This window comes from Helianthus annuus, chromosome 13 (assembly GCF_002127325.2).
Source record: "Helianthus annuus cultivar XRQ/B chromosome 13, HanXRQr2.0-SUNRISE, whole genome shotgun sequence".
Taxonomy (NCBI): domain Eukaryota; kingdom Viridiplantae; phylum Streptophyta; class Magnoliopsida; order Asterales; family Asteraceae; genus Helianthus; species Helianthus annuus.
This window is the reverse complement of record NC_035445.2, coordinates 151,987,029-152,004,526: the sequence shown is the minus strand read 5'-3', so window position 1 is coordinate 152,004,526 and position 17,498 is coordinate 151,987,029. Positions and strand designations below refer to the sequence as shown.

Sequence of the window (17,498 nt, the reverse complement as noted above, 5' to 3'; positions counted from 1 at the left end):
AGCTGGCTTCTATTTGGCTTTCACATTTTGTTACCTGAAACGTGTTTTAAAAACATTTTGTCAGTGGAAAATACTGGTGAGTGAATCCCAGTTTAATCAAGTTTAAATAAAACCAATTTGCAGTATTGAGGGCACATCCGCAATTACATTTGTTTCCAAGACATCACAATTAACATCAGTGGTACTGTCATACTCAACTTATGGGATGCTACCACGCCAGTAACCAATTTTTGTATACAAAACCCCAACATACCCACTATAATTGTATTCTTTACAAATACTCAATAACTGCTTTATATATATTTAATTAAGTGAGGTTTTGTAAAAACATTTAACAAAAAGAGGATTACTCACATTGCTGTTTTAGGTTTTTCGTAAGAATTTCCTGGGAATAATCTATAAATTACACAAATGCACGTGTGTTAGTATAATAACCCATTTTAACATTAGTAATACCCTCCCCAAGACGGCATTCCAACGACTACGTCGGGCAGAACCACGACAGCCGTTACGGAACCCTAGATCAATCGGGCAGCGTATCTAATACGTCTCCAGGGGTTATAATACTTACATCGTAGCAGAACCTCGCTATTTTAGGGGGTATAATGCCCGGGTATAATAACGCCACTACAGAAATTGAGATTTGAAAGAAGAAATGAACGATCGGACTGAAGGCCCGTTGCCTTCTATTTATAGGGCTGTAATTGCGTCTTCACGCGGCCCGCGTTAAGAATGGGCCAAGCTTACGCGGCCCGTGTCAACGCTGGGTCAACGCGTAGCTTGGCTGGGTCACCTAGTAGGATTGCCGGGTGTTGGGCCACGTGGCCGCACCGGGCTTTGCCACATTCTGAAACACTCGCGGCCCGCATCAACTTAAACGAAATCATACGCGGCCCGCATGAACTAAAGATTTCAGTGGAGTCCGGTTACACCTTAATGCGGCCCGCGTTAAGTTGAGGTGAGGTCCTACGCGGCCCGCCTCAGCTTAATTTTTAGTGTTTTTAATTTATTTTATATATTATAATCTATTTTGGGCTCGGTTTTCACATATGGGGTGCATATAAAGACATATTGAGACATTTCAAGATATATTAGGGTGTCGAAAAATTTATGAGGGTGTCGGTTTATGTTAGGGTTGTTATATCCTCCCCACCTTGTTTTAGAGCTCGTCCTCGAGATCTACTGGAACAAGTGTGGATATTTTACTTTGCATTTCTGATTCAAGCTCCCATGTGTATTCAGGTCCTTTTTTGGAGTCCCACTTTACTTTGACCAGAATTAATCTCTTATGCTTGAGATTCTTAATTTCCCTATTTTCAATTTGTAGAGGTCTCTCTACAAATTTGAGTTGTTCATTTACCTCTATATCTTTAAGAGGTACCATGAGTGATTCGTTGGCTAGACACTTTTTGAGATTAGATACATGAAATACATCATGTATTCCTGCCATTTCCTCTGGCAGTTGTAGCTGATAGGCTATAGGTCCTATTCTTTTAATAATCTTAAAAGGTCCAATATACCTGGGACTTAGCTTTCCTCTTTTGATGAATCTTACTACTCCTTTCCAAGGAGAGACTTTTAACAATACTTTATCTCCTACTTGAAATTCCAATGGTTTACGTCTGTTGTCAGCGTAGCTCTTCTGTCGATCACGTGCTGCTTTCAATCGTTCCTTGACTTGAATGATTTTGTCAGTTGTTTCTTGTACTATCTCAGGTCCAGATAGTAGTTTTTCCCCAATTTCTGCCCAACAGACTGGGGTTCTGCACTTTCGTCCATAAAGTGCTTCGAATGGTGCAGCATTGATACTTGTGTGATAACTGTTATTATAAGAAAATTCTATTAAAGGTAAGTGTCCGTCCCAATTACCTCCGAAATCAATTACACAAGCTCTAAGCATGTCTTCCATCGTCTGGATTGTTCTTTCGCTTTGCCCGTCTGTTTGGGGATGATAAGCTGTGCTTAGGTTCAACTTGGTTCCCATTGCTTTTTGGAAACTTAACCAAAAATGAGAAGTAAAACGGCTATCCCTATCAGAAACAATTGATAAAGGAATTCCATGTAATGAAACAATTTCATTCACATATAATTTGGCTAATTGTTCCATACTAAAGGTTTCCTTCATTGGTAGGAAATGAGCTGACTTGGTTAGCCTATCTACAATCACCCAGATTGTATCATTACCTTTTCTTGTTTTGGGTAATTTGGTAACAAAATCCATTGTTATCAATTCCCATTTCCAGACTGGCATTTCTAATTGCTGTAATAAACCTGAGGGTTTCTGATGTTCAGCTTTAACTTGTAAGCAAGTTAAACATTTAGAAACATTGGCTGCTACATCCTTTTTCATTCCTATCCACCAGAAATTTTTCCTCAAATCCTGGTACATTTTATCACTTCCTGGATGCATCGTATATTTAGATTTATGGGCTTCTTCTAATATACGGTGACGTAAATTTCCTAATTTAGGTATCCACATTCCCTTTTTATGGAATCTCCAAATTCCATCTGTTCCTTGTTCTAATTCCTTAATCATTCCTTTTAATTTTTCAGTATCTTCCTTGATTACTGATTCTTGTGCTTTTCTAATTTGATCATTTAAATCTACTTGTAGATTTAATCTAAGAGAACGTACCCTTTTTGGCTTTTCGTGACACTTTCGGCTTAAAGCATCAGCCACTACATTTGCTTTTCCTGCGTGATACTGGATATCACAATCATAATCACTAAGTAATTCCATCCAGCGTTTTTGTCTCATATTCAGTTCTTTTTGCCCAAAAACATACCTTAAGCTCTTATGATCTGTAAAAACGCTAAACTTACTACCATAAAGATAATGTCTCCAAATTTTAAGGGCAAAAATTATGGCTCCTAATTCCAAATCATGGGTTGAATAATTTTCTTCATGATTCTTAAGCTGTCTAGAGGCATAAGCTATAACCTTTTGACGTTGCATTAATACACATCCATAACCTAACTTCGATGCGTCACAAAAGACTACAAAGTCTTCAGTTCCTTCCGGTAACGCTAGTATGGGTGTATGGGTTAATCTTTGCTTAAGGATTCTAAAAGCTTCTTCTTGTTTTGGTCCCCATTCAAACTTAACAGATTTACAGGTTAACTTAGTTAAAGGAATGGCTATTCTAGAAAAATCTCGAATAAATCTTCTATAATAACCGGCCAATCCTAAGAAACTTCTAACCTCGGTTGGTGACTCAGGGGTTTTCCATCTGGTAATTGCCTCGATCTTTGTTGGATCTACATGAATTCCTTCATGGTTAACTAAATGTCCGAGAAATTGTACCTGTTCTAACCAAAACTCACATTTTGAAAACTTAGCATAAAGCTTTTCCTTTTTCAATAAACTTAAAAGTAATTGCAAGTGCTTTGCATGCTCTTCCTTACTTTTAGAGTAAATTAGGATATCATCTATGAAGACAATTATGAATTTATCCAAATATGGCTTACATATTCGGTTCATCATGTCCATAAATGCGGCTGGGGCATTGGTTAAACCAAATGGCATGACAGTAAATTCATAATGACCATACCTTGTTCTGAATGCGGTTTTAGGAATATCTTCTTCCTGTACCTTTAATTGATGATATCCTGATCTTAAATCGATTTTAGAGAAAAATCGAGCTCCTTGAAGTTGATCGAACATATCATCGATCCTCAGTAATGGATACCGATTCTTAATCGTGACTTTGTTTAATTCGCGGTAGTCAATGCACATACGCATTGATCCGTCCTTCTTTTTAACAAATAAAATCGGCGCTCCCCATGGCGATGAGCTTGGTTGTGTGAATCCCTTTTCTAGCAATTCATCTAATTGTTTCTTCAGTTCCTGCATTTCGGCGGGTGCCAAACGGTAAGGTGCTTTGGCAATCGGTGCTGTCCCTGGTAGCAGATTGATTCTGAATTCGACTTCTCTATCTGGCGGTAGTCCTGGCAATTCTTCTGGAAAGACATCTGAAAACTGAGACACTACTGCAATGTCTTTTAATTCTTTTCCTTTAGTGTTAGTGATTATAGAAATCAAATACACTACAGATCTTTTCCTTATATAACTTGCAGTTTTCATCACAGAGATGAATTTAGTGGATCTAGATGGTTTATCTCCTTTAATTGTGATCTTTTCACCTCTTGGTGACTTTACCTGAATTGACTTTTGATCACATAAGATATTGGCTTTATTGGCTATCAACCAATCCATTCCTAACACGACATCAAATCCTACCAGCTTCATTGGGTAAAGGTTTGCAATAAATTTTTGATTAAAAATTTCTATTCTTGCTCCTTGCAAGATTTCAGAAATCTTAACGGTTTCTCCATTTGCTGTCTCTACTAGACATTCTTGTGGTAGTTTAGTTAATGATTGATTTAGGAGTTTGCAAAACGAAGTATTAATAAAACTTTGGTTTGCACCAGAGTCAAATAATACTTTAGCAAAAATATCATTAACTAAAAACGTACCAGCAATGACGTCCGGGATCATCTTGGCTTCATCTGTAGTTAGAACAAATGCTCTAGCATTTTTAGGATTCTTATTGTTTGCAACTGGAGCCAATTTCGGACAATTTGTTCTGATGTGACCTTTTTCTCCACAATTGAAACACATTCCATTACTGGATTTCTTCTTGCAATTTTCTTCCTTGTGTCCTGGGGCCTTGCAAAAATTACAGTAAGTAAAGCATTTTCCAGAATGCTTCTTCTTGCAGTTTCTGCAGTATGGTGCAGAGGTAGAACCTACATTCCTACGGTTGGAATTCCCAGAACGGAATTCTTGGGATAGGTTTCTCCTCTGGTCTTCTTCTCTAGTACGGATTAACTCATCTGTCAAGGTATTGGCTAGTTCTACAGCTTCTTCTATGGTTTGGGGTCTAGCTGCCTTGACTACATGCCTAATTTCTCCAATTAATCCCCAGATGTAACAGGAGATTAACACTGGTTCAGGTGATGCAAGGGTTGGTACTATCCTAGCATATTCAAATAATGTGGTAGTGTAACCCTTACTGTCTACCCCGGTCATTCTAAGATTCAGAAACTTATTTGCTATCTGCTCTTTTTCATTGGGAGGGCAGAACTTCCTTTCTACCATGTTTTTGAATTCTTCCCATTCCATGTTATAAATCCTATCACTTCCTCTTGACTGGAGGATAGTGTTCCACCATTCTAGGGCTGCATTTTTAAATAGATTTGAAGCAAACATTATCTTATCTTCTTCAGCACACTTGCTTATTTTCAGAACAGCCTCAGTTTTCTCTATCCAGCGTAGAGCTGCAATGGGTCCTTCATTGCCCGAGAATTCTATTGGTTTGCAGGACCAGAATTCTTTATAAGAACAACCATATGGCATGGTTCTTCTTCTTTTGGGAATGGGTGCTTGAAGTACGAGTCCATTGTTCACGCTGTGTTCCGGTTCACTCGGTCGCTTACTGCTATGCTTACTTTTATTATTCGCTTCTTGAACCGTTTGAATAATAAATGGCATTGCATCTATAATTCCTTGTGCCACTATGTGTTGAACGGCACTATTATCCATTTGATTCCCATTGTTGTTTGGATTCTCGTTAACCACGTTATTGTTACTCTGGTTATCGTTATTCAGATTATCTTGATTTCCCTCGTCGGCCATCTGAATTTTAAACATTTACCAAATATTAATATCACAAATAATATTTGGATATAGCCAATCACATGACAAACACTTTTTTGTCAAAAGCGTCGAGCATTGCGACTTTTACTCTATTTATATAGTATGCATCATTACACACCAGTACTGAAATTTAAATTACAATACCGACTGAAATGTAAAGTTACAATACTAATAGTAGGCATCCGTAGTTTCTTTTTTTTTTTCTAACACATACACACATATATTATTATATTGTATTATATTATATTATATTATATTATATTATATTATATTATATTATATTATATTATATTATATTATATTATATTATATTATATTATATTATATTATATTATATTATATTATATTATATTATATTATATTATATTATATTATATTATATTATATTATATTATATTATATTATATTATATTATATTATATTATATTATATTATATTATATTATATTATATTATATTATATTATATTATTATTACTACTACCGTTCCTGCCATCACATTCACTGATATGGATTCATCCAAAAATCCATATTACGCTCGTCGTATTTCCATACGAGGCGTTCTCCCACCTGTCGCATTCTTTCACTGCTTTCTAAAATTTCCTCACCGAAAGTCCTAAGTTCTTGGACATTTTCTGCACTCATTGGGGGTGCAGGTTCTAGGACAGGGTTTGGAATCTGGGGTGCGGGTTCCTGATATGGAGGGATAGGGGCCTGGTATGGGTATGGATTCTCTAAAATTTCCCTAACATATGCATCACTAATGTTGTAGGGATCTTGAGGATCTAACCCTGGGTAGGCTCCTAGGTTGAACATTGGCACATTTTCCTGTATTAGGTTTTGTTGCACATAATCCCTAATTTCATCCCACAAGGGGTCATAATTTGGGTCTAGGGGGTTTGGTGCAGGTACCCTAGTATCTTCTCCGGGTTGAAATCATGCATTTCTACTTGATTTCCAGGGTTTTCTACTTCCATGGGTTGGTCAGGAACTTGTGGTTGTGGTTGGGGTGCTAGCATTTGTTCCAGGTTTGGGTCAGCAGCAGTGGTTGCTAAAATACGGATATTAGCTATACCCCTATTGAGCATATCCTGGTTATAGGCATCAGTCTCTCTTTTTGCTGCGGCTAACACTCGCTGTTCCTGTAACTTTTTCATTCGTTTCCTACGCTCGTGTGCTCCCCTACTGAACCATCCCCTCTTTTTCTGAGGAAATGGCTCTTCAGAAAAATAACACGTGTAATAAAAAGTGTCACAACCCCCGATCCCTAGTTCCCGGGAACGGGCGGCCGCGAGCCAGTTTCGGTGGTATCACGTTTATTTATCCAATTTGGCAGCGGAAATTTTCATCAGGACCGTAGTTAGGAAATATGTTATCAGAGTAAACCACCACATTTTATAATATTAAACACATGGGTAAAACCCAAGTTTTCAGTACATATAATTTCATAAGGGTACACCCTATTTTATTTAAGAAAAACATCTATTTCTTTTTAGGTAACTTTATTGCCACTTTTCCAAGCCTTCAGTGCTGTCCAGCTGGCTTCTATTTGGCTTTCACATTTTGTTACCTGAAACGTGTTTTAAAAACATTTTGTCAGTGGAAAATACTGGTGAGTGAATCCCAGTTTAATCAAGTTTAAATAAAACCAATTTGCAGTATTGAGGGCACATCCGCAATTACATTTGTTTCCAAGACATCACAATTAACATCAGTGGTACTGTCATACTCAACTTATGGGATGTTACCACGCCAGTAACCAATTTTTGTATACAAAACCCCAACATACCCACTATAATTGTATTCTTTACAAATACTCAATAACTGCTTTATATATATTTAATTAAGTGAGGTTTTGTAAAAACATTTAACAAAAAGAGGATTACTCACATTGCTGTTTTAGGTTTTTCGTAAGGATTTACTGGGAATAATCTATAAATTACACAAATGCACGTGTGTTAGTATAATAACCCATTTTAACATTAGTAATACCCTCCCCAAGACGGCATTCCAACGACTACGTCGGGCAGAACCACGACAGTCGTTACGGAACCCTAGATCAATCGGGCAGCGTATCTAATACGTCTCCAGGGGTTATAATACTTACATCGTAGCAGAACCTCGCTATTTTAGGGGGTATAATGCCCGGGTATAATAACGCCACTACAGAAATTGAGATTTGAAAGAAGAAATGAACGATCGGACTGAAGGCCCGTTGCCTTCTATTTATAGGGCTGTAATTGCGTCTTCACGCGGCCCGTGTTAAGAATGGGCCAAGCTTACGCGGCCCGCGTCAACGCTGGGTCAACGCGTAGCTTGGCTGGGTCACCTAGTAGGCTTGTCGGGTGTTGGGCCACGTGGCCGCACCTGGCTTTGCCACATTCTGAAACACTCGCGGCCCGCATCAACTTAAACGAAATCATACGCGGCCCGCATGAACTAAAGATTTCAGCGGAGTCCGGTTAGACCTTAATGCGGCCCGCGTTAAGTTGAGGTGAGGTCCTACGCGGCCCGCCTCAGCTTAATTTTTAGTGTTTTTAATTTATTTTATATATTATAATCTATTTTGGGCTCGGTTTTCACATATGGGGTGCGTATAAAGACATATTGAGACATTTCAAGATATATTAGGGTGTCGAAAAATTTATGAGGGTGTCGGTTTATGTTAGGGTTGTTATAAAAAGTGATATTCATATCAACGGAAAAAATTATATCGTTAGCGTGTTGCGGTAGGGTCGAAACGTAGAATTGAAAACGTACATAAAACAATAAAAAACAGAATATATTTGACCTGACTTGTTCCCCCAAAAAGTTTACATCGAAACGTATACCAACTCGAATTTATACCGACACATAAATTTTAATATTCATAATACAACCCGCGGGCGATGCGTCGTGGGCACATTGCAAACAGATTAGTCCAAGCGCTATGTCATGCACAAACCATATGAAAGCGCATGTCTTGACGTATTTAGTTCAACTCAATGTATGGTTGAATCCAAACGTTTAGTTTTTAAAAAAGAAATTTAGTGAACGAAAATAATTAAAGAAAGCAATAAGCTAAAAATGTATAGATATACGGTACAACGATAAAGTTGAAACATTATAAAATTTTGAGATTAAACCTCAATGGTCTAATATTGCAATGTAATTGAAGTTTAACTTGGAAAGGAAATGGACTTAAAACACAATTTAACAAAACTAAAAGCAAATGGCCAAAATATATTTTACTCAAAGTATGGGTGAAAAATTGAAGTTTAACTTGGAAAGAAAAGAGACTCAAAACGCAATTTAACAATACTAAAAGCAAGGGACAAAATGTATTTTACTCAAAGTATGGGTGAAAAGAGGAAATGTCGAAATGGACTCAAAACGCAATTTAAAAAAAAAAAAAAAACTAAAAGCAAAGAGCCATGATGTATTTTACTCAAAGTATTGTGTGAAAAAGGGTTTTTGCGAATTATTTAACTTCTAATTGCACTGATTTGTGTAGAAAATATACTACTTTATATTGTTTTTATGTTTTTGTTTTGTAGGTATCAAGACGACATCTGGAAAAAGACAAATTATTGAGCAAATGGGAAACCTTGCAATTGGCTGGAATCAAAGAAGACAATTGCATGTGGGCTTTGCATGTAGGCTTGAATGTAGGCAAAGTCGGTGGAAACCCCACCGACTTTATCCTTTAAGATTGTATATAATATAATATAATATGTAAATATATAAATATGTATTTTACACCATATTTTTCTTTATTTACTATATTACATTCTCAAGATGCGGTAACAGTGTTTTACAATGATTGGGTTAAATGGGCGGCTAGGCTAGGGTAAGGTAATAGTGCCAGGCAGCTGCCTGGCACTTCCTTATTGGTTCAACAAATTTACGATTTTATCCCGCTTTAAAATTACGATTTTGCCATCACTTCAAAATTATGTTTTTGCCCCAACTTAAAAAGGGGTAACTTTGTAGAATAGTAACCAAGTTTCAAAAGTGTTCTAGTTAGGTCACTCAAGTTTCAAAAGTGTTCCAATCAGGTCACTTAACATTCATTCTTCATTAAAATTAAGGGTTTTTTCATCCATTTCATAGGTCACCATGGTGATGTGGATTTTTTTTTCTTTTTTCTCTTTTATAAGATGCTAACGTCGAGTGATGACGTGGATTGTAACTTGTTTTTTTTTTAATTTTTAACGTACTTAAATGGTTTTTATTTTTAATAAATATAATTTCACATATTAAAATAATTCGACTCCAGCATCTTATGCTTCATTTTTTTCTTGACACGTGGAAAAAAGTCATGACTCGATTTGAATATTAAATTATCTAATTGTGACAAAAACGACACCAGTGACCTAATTAGAACACTTTTAAAACTTGGTTACTATTCTGTGATATTTTCCCTAAAAATAAATTCAAGCTTTTGCTCTAAGCTAAAAATTCCAATTTTGCCCTCGGTTCAAAATTACGATGTTCCCCCGTTTAAATTTACACTTTTGCCATTAGTTTTTTTCCTTAAAATTACGATTTTGCCATCAGTTCAAAATTATGTTTTTACCCTCACTTAAAAATAAATTCACGCTTTTACTCCCAAGTTAAAATTTCAATTTCCCCCTCGGTTCAAAATTACGATTTTGCTTCGTTTAAATTTACAGTTTTGCCATCAGTTTTTTTCTCAGAGCCAAGTTACAATTTTCCCACAACTTAAATTTAAATTTTCTCCATCGTTTTTGTTTGTTTTCCTGGTTAAATTACAATTTTGACCCCAGTGTAAAATTACAGTCATACCGGCAGCTACCTGGCACTCCCCCGTTGGTCCATTTAATTTACGATTTTATCCCTCAATTAAAATTATGATTTTCCCATCATTTTAGTTTTTTAGCAAAACTATAGAGGTTTTTTGTTTTAATTGGTTTACTCGATTTAATTTTTTTTCGTGTCAAGGAGCTGCCTAATACTGCGTCATTAGTCCTGAAAAATTATAGTTTTGCACTGAGCCCAAAATTACGGTCTTATCATCGTTTTTGTTTTTTTTTTTCCAAGCAAAACTATAGTAGTGTTTTTTTAATTGATTAAAAGTTATTCGGCCATCGCCCCATAACGCGGGCGAGGCATCAACTAGTTGATATACAAGAGTTTGCTGATAACTGAATTTGACTTGGACAAATATTACTTTTGGACCAGAGAGAAAAAAACGAACTAGATCCATGCCCACAAGATCCAAGACGTGCATGCTATAAACCTATCGACTTAATTGTCTCCTTGACTTTGCATTAAATTTTACAAAAAAAAAAAAAAAAAAAAAAATCTTCTCACCATGCATATTCTACTGTTGAATTAATGTTTTATTATATATTAACATATTTTCAATATATATACCACTACTAGAAAATTGACTTATTAACCGATTAGTCCTTTGATAGAAGTTCAGATCATCATCGATGGATAACCAACATATCAATCCTTCAGTGGAAGAGGCCAGGGCTGCTCTCTCCTTGTTTTCTCGCTTCTTAGTGTTAATTTTACTTAAATTTCCGGGAAAAAAATGTAATTGTTTTTGTTGACAATTTTTTTCTTAAAAGGCGTTAGTAAGACCCAAAACTAACGTCAAAGTATAATGTAAAAGACACGGTTAAGTCATATAGTAAGAACAACCAATGATGGCAATCCCTAAATTCCTACCCGAGACTTGGGTGATATAAAATAATGTCCTTACCAAGTGATCTAGCCGTACAAAAAGTCATATAATAACAACATACTTTTTAAATTATCAACATACTATTTTATTACACATGCCAGTGTTACACTTTTTAGTATTGTTATATTATGAGCAATCAACTAGTGAAAACTCAAATATTCTTCTTATTTACACGATGGATTTTATTATTTACTTCATGACATACACTATTTAACAGTCATATTACTCTTATCTCCTAAAAACAACCATGGTCTCCTCTCAGTCCTCAGACCTCAACCACATACTATCGCTTAAGCTGAAAACTATGACTAAACTGTCTATTTGTTTGTACTTATGATTTTCGGGGTTTCATTTCATTTGTATTCTTAGGATTTGTGCTACATTTAATTTGCATTCACTTGACATTGGTTTTCTTGCGTGGAATGATGAAGATGAAGAAACAAAAAATAGAAATCGTAGCATCCAAGATCTAATGCTTAGTGTTTCGGGTGTGCTTAATGTTACGGTTTCTAGGGATTCAAGATGGCAATTTAAACCCGAAAATTGATACATGTGTGTGGTTAGGGTTTTTGGCAATTGGTTTGGTGGTGTTTAATTAAAGAAATGAATGGGCATGAACATTAAATGAACAAATTTTCTTATTCGTGTCCATACATTAAGAAAATATATCCGTTCATGTTCATTCATTTAGTATAGAAACGAACAAGCATACACAAGAAAATATAATTTATTTAAAACAACATATTATATAACTGTTCTTTCTGTTTGTTTATGTGTAAATATATTATTAGAACTACTATATATCTATACTACTATATAAAGATTTGAGGGCAAGAATGTAATTTCAATTCAATCTTAAAACATTTAAGAACAACGTTGTTGCATGTGGCACAAGTGTTAATTCATAAACAACTCGTCATTTACAATTTTGCCCCTCTGGTGCATTTAAGAAAACATTAAAAACCTAATGCATTTACTATGGTCACTCTAATGATAAAATTTATTATAAAAATCCTGAATGTTTTTAAAAAGTCGTAAATTTGTTCAAAGACGACCAGCTACAGCGTAACAAAAAGTGTTTTCTCATTTCATAGCTTGGTGTACCTTATACACACACACACACACACACACACACTGTGTGTGTGTGTACATATGTACATAAACAAACACACATGAACAATTTATCGAACGTTCAAGGATTGTTCGTATGATTCATTTAGCCAAACGAACATAAAATCTTGTTCATCAATCTTTCTGACAAATAAACGACATTCCCATCGAATTGTTCACTCCTTTATGAGCTTCAACTTACCTAGAAGGGGTTTAAAAGAAATAAAGGTTATCATAAATTTCTATGTAACCATAACCTGTTACAAAAAGAATACGATGTCTATATGAAAAACAAATATAACACGACAAAATCGCCAACGGCATATGTAAGTACAACTTGCGCATAAACTATTTTACATTGCAAAGGGCAAACCCCCTCAACAAGTGTAGGCGTGCGTTAGTTCATACTACAACTTGCATGGCACGATCCGAAAGTCTCAATTGAGGACTTCTTGTACTAAAGAAACATTAATTTCGTTGATAGCCGCTAATACTCAGTTCCAGTTTTCAAAAATATGAAAGTGACATTGTACCTTAACTTCCCTTATAAATAGGCAACTTTCATACTAGGCCATGCATCAAGCCCTTGATTGTAAGAAAGTTAGCTCTTTAACATCAATGGCAATGAAATCTACATTGTTAGTTACTCTTTTGGTGGTTGTTTTAGTAGCATCACAAGCTGAAGCTCAACTTGGTGGTCTCCTTGGTTTGTTTAACATTGGTGGAACAATATTTTGTTCCGCAAATGGCAATGCTATCACAAACGCCACAACCGCAACCCCTCCATTTGCAAGTAAGACCATATCCCTTCATAATACACGTTTGATCATATGTATTATGTCATGAATGTCATTGATCTCTTTATTGAAATTTTATAAAAATAGACATCTAACTAACAACCAAACAACTCACTTCAATCTTATTTTCATAGCGGATCATAGATAGTTGAGCATGATGTAAATGCTTTCCCTCTTGTCATTTTTAGTATCTAAGTTTATTTTATTAACATTTTTAGTATCTAAGTTTATTTTATTTGTTAAAAAGTATGTTTGCTACAGGTCATCTTCAAGTACGTTTTTTACACAAAACCACATAACTAACAACGGGTAAATAGAATCAAAGCTTGAGTTATTTGAATATAAAACTTATTTAGTTACACACATGACAACAAGACACAAAAAGTAATAAAAGATTAATTAGTTGAAAATAAAATATCAGATGAAAATATGATATCAGCATGTAATACATAGAGTACGAACCTCTTTTTTAGCTTTATCTTCATTGGGCACAAAATGAAAATAGTCAAATTAATAATTGGAACTCCTTTGTTTTTTCACTTGAATATATCAAGAAGATTTATCACTTGAATATATCAGGAAGATTTATCATGACAAAATAAGATATTCTGCAATCATATCAATCGCCATACAAATCCAAATGCATAGTTATCTATTTATTTAATTTATGTTCTTAATAATTAGTTTTTCCAAAATCCACTTGTTCATACAAGTATCTCTCATTCATTTAACATATTATTATATCTATCATTAAATAACAATTTTAAATAGAAAACTGTAAAATTATATAAACACTTGTGCGTAATGTATGAAAATGGTCACGCGTAGTAAGAGTAAGACAAAGAGAAGATTAAAATAACCATAATATGTATCACACTTAAATCAATAGTGGAAGGTTCAACCAATAAGAAGAAAAAAAAAATTTGTAAGAAGAAATTTTCCAAGTGAGAATAAATTTTTTGTAAGAAGAAAAAAGAATAAGTTTCAACCAATAAGAATGTTTCATTTTACTTCATTTAATATTTACATTTAATTTTAATTTAAGGGTATATTTGTAAACTTACATAGATCATTAATATCTAGTCTTCCTTTTTATTAGCTAACTAAATTAGATTTGTAACTTATTTTCAAAATATATATTTTTTTCAAAAATTTAAAAATAAATTAATTTAGAGTGTAGGACAAATTAGTAGGTGTGTAGGATAAATTACGAGTAGTGTAGGATAAATTTAAGTATGTGTAGGATAATTTTCGAAATATGTAGGATAACTTTTTATGTGTGTAGGCAATGAAAATTAGTGTAGAGAATAATAATCTTTATGAGTAATTAATTACTTAAAGATTGTAATAAATGAGATGAAAGATTAACTACTTAGTATTTTATAAATGTACCCTTTGTTCTTTTTATTCTCAATTAAATTTTCTTCTCAAATGAACCTCCCCCTTAAATCAATATATACTACATATATTTATTTGGTTTTAACAATTTCTACTTAGAATTGATCGAATCTGCATTAAATATACTCTTCTACATATTACCAAATTATAAACTCGTCATAAATTAAATCCCTTTTAGTATATTTATGTTAGAGCCATCCCACCACTTTGAACAATTTTTTTCTTTTTTTCATATTTCCATGAATTAATATTAAATTTGCTTTTTTAAGTACATTTTTTTAATCAGAAAATGTTATTATTAAACACCAACTTTATCCAGCGAATGAATTTTCAAATAGACATAAGTCCAGTAAGGTTTTTATGATTGTTTTAATATATATATATATATATATAGATATATAGGGTAAGGATAGTGTAAAAAGGGCCTAAAGTGTGAGAAGTGTATTATAACACTATATATAATACTATATAACACCATATAAACACCGTATAATAATATGTAACATCATATAATACCATATAACACTATGTAACACTATATAACATTATATAACAAATATAACACTATACATCTATCATAGACATGCTATCAGACAAACTATAGTGTTATATTTGTTATATAATGATATATAGTGTTACATAGTGTTATATGGTATTATATGGTGTTACATATTGTTATACGATGTTTATATGGTGTTATATAGTATTATATATAGTGTTATAATACACTTCTCACACTTCTCACACTTTGAGCACTTTTTACAGGATCCTCTACCTATATATATATATATATATATATATATATATATATATATATATATATATATATATATATATATATATATATATGCTATCAAGTTTACAAATATACAAGTACTGAAGTTATATACTTATATGACCAAAATGAACGTGTTACATAATTTCTTTGTTTACAGATGCCCTAGTCCAAGTATCATGTGGCGGAAATGTGATATCCTCGGCCTTAACTAATGGAGCGGGAGTATTCAGCATCGTTCTGAACCCGCTTCAATTTATTCTCACTAACCTCTTATCAAACTGCAACGTGGTTGTTGCTTCACCACTCTCGAGCTGTAACTCAAACCTACCATCAACCGGAATTCTACAAGCACCACTACAGCTAGTGGGGACTGTGGTTCGTGGGCTTTTGAGCATTGTGAATATTATTCCGGGCACATTCCAACTCATCGGGACTTGATGATTTCAGATTGCCTCTATATATAATGTATGAATAAAGGAAGATGTTGATTGTAGTCACATCTTTCCATTTTAAATGTTTGTAACAATATGTCTTTCAATATTAACTAAACGTATTTGGATATTATATGTTTGTAACAGTATGTCTTTCAATATTAACTAAACGTACTTGGATATTATATGAAAATAGTTGTTCTAGTGATACAATATAGAGAACCCATCAATGTCTTACCAAATTTATTTCCCCTTTCTTAACATAAATATCATCAAAACTCAAAAACCATCAAAGAAATACAACTTTTCAATTATGTGATGCCGATGAAGAGAACGCCGATCATTTGTTAGCCAGATGTTCTGTGGCAGCCCAAGTCTGGTACGCGGTTTCGAGATGGTGTAAGATTCCCCCTGGAGTTGGTCAGGGAGATTCTGGAAGTGCATAATTCGGTGGGTCTCTCGGGTAAAGCCAAGGAAGTTTTCATCGGTATTTTGAGGGTCGGGTGCTGGTGCATTTGGAGGGCGTATAACAAATTAAGGTTTGAAAGCAAACATGTAAAGGTGAATGACATCGTCAGCGAGATTAAATCGTTAGGTTTTTTTTATGGACTAGTAGTAGGAGTAAATCTAGATCCGTTTCCTGGATCGATTGGTGTAATTTTGTGAATATGTAGTTGGTTTTTGTTGTTTGGGCCGCCCTGTTTCATAGGTCGCGCGTTTATCGTTTTTTAATGAAGTTCACTTTTCAAAAAAAAAAAAAAAAAAAAAAAACATGAGGGGCCTTCGAGGTGGGGGCCCAAGCAATTGTTTCATTTGATTCGTATTTAAGCCGGCCTTTTCAAGATTCATGTAAATAAGTTGAGGGTGTTCATACTTTTATAGGAAATCTCGTATTCTTCTCCTCATGTGTCTAGTATGGAGTTGTGATTTGTATTGAATTGTGATGTTATTCTCATTATTTACAAATCAATATATAGTGGTACAAGAATGAATACAATAATTACAAGAGCTTGATTCTAGGGAGAGAATTATGCAATGGTTACAAATCTTCTAGCGAGAGAATTATGCAATGGTTACAAATCTTGTTGACTAAGAATAATTTGCAATTAATGGTGACTTAATTTGTGGTGTTGATACGCCCCCGCAAGATGGAGGATCCGTTGGAGACTCCAATCTTGGATCGAAAATATAGGAATGGCGTGCGTGCAAGCGGTTTCGTGAGGTCATCCGCGAGTTGGTCCTTGGAGCTGACATGAAGCACTTTGAGTTATCCAAAATTGACTTGTTCTCGCACAAAGTGATAGTCCAGAGCAATGTGTTTCATGCGTGAATGATAAACAGGATTTGCACAAACATAGGTAGCCCCGGTGTTGTCACAGTAAAGCGATGGAGTGCTTTTAATTGGGAGCCCGAGTTCACTTAGTAGATTTTTAACCCAGGAAAGTTCAGCTGCAACATTAGCGAGAGCTTTGTATTCAGCTTCGGTAGATGATCGAGAGACAGTTTTTTGTCTAGCTGATTTACAAGATATGATGTTGGACCCAAGATATATGAGATAAGCTGTAGTGGACCGTCCCCCATCATTAATACCACCCCAGTCTGAGTCCGAAAAGGCCTGCAAGTTAAGGT

General features: G+C 34.6%; 1 protein-coding gene across 1 annotated transcript; it reads left to right on the top strand.

Moving 5' to 3' along the window:
* The first annotated feature begins 13,021 nt into the window (after positions 1-13,021).
* LOC110899866 (phylloplanin) lies at positions 13,022-16,054 on the top strand. Its single transcript, XM_022146765.2, has 2 exons — positions 13,022-13,258; positions 15,596-16,054. Exons 1-2 carry the CDS (start codon positions 13,039-13,041, stop codon positions 15,874-15,876), a joined length of 501 nt encoding a protein of 166 aa, XP_022002457.1. The 5' UTR covers positions 13,022-13,038; the 3' UTR covers positions 15,877-16,054.
* Positions 16,055-17,498: the final 1,444 nt, after the last annotated feature.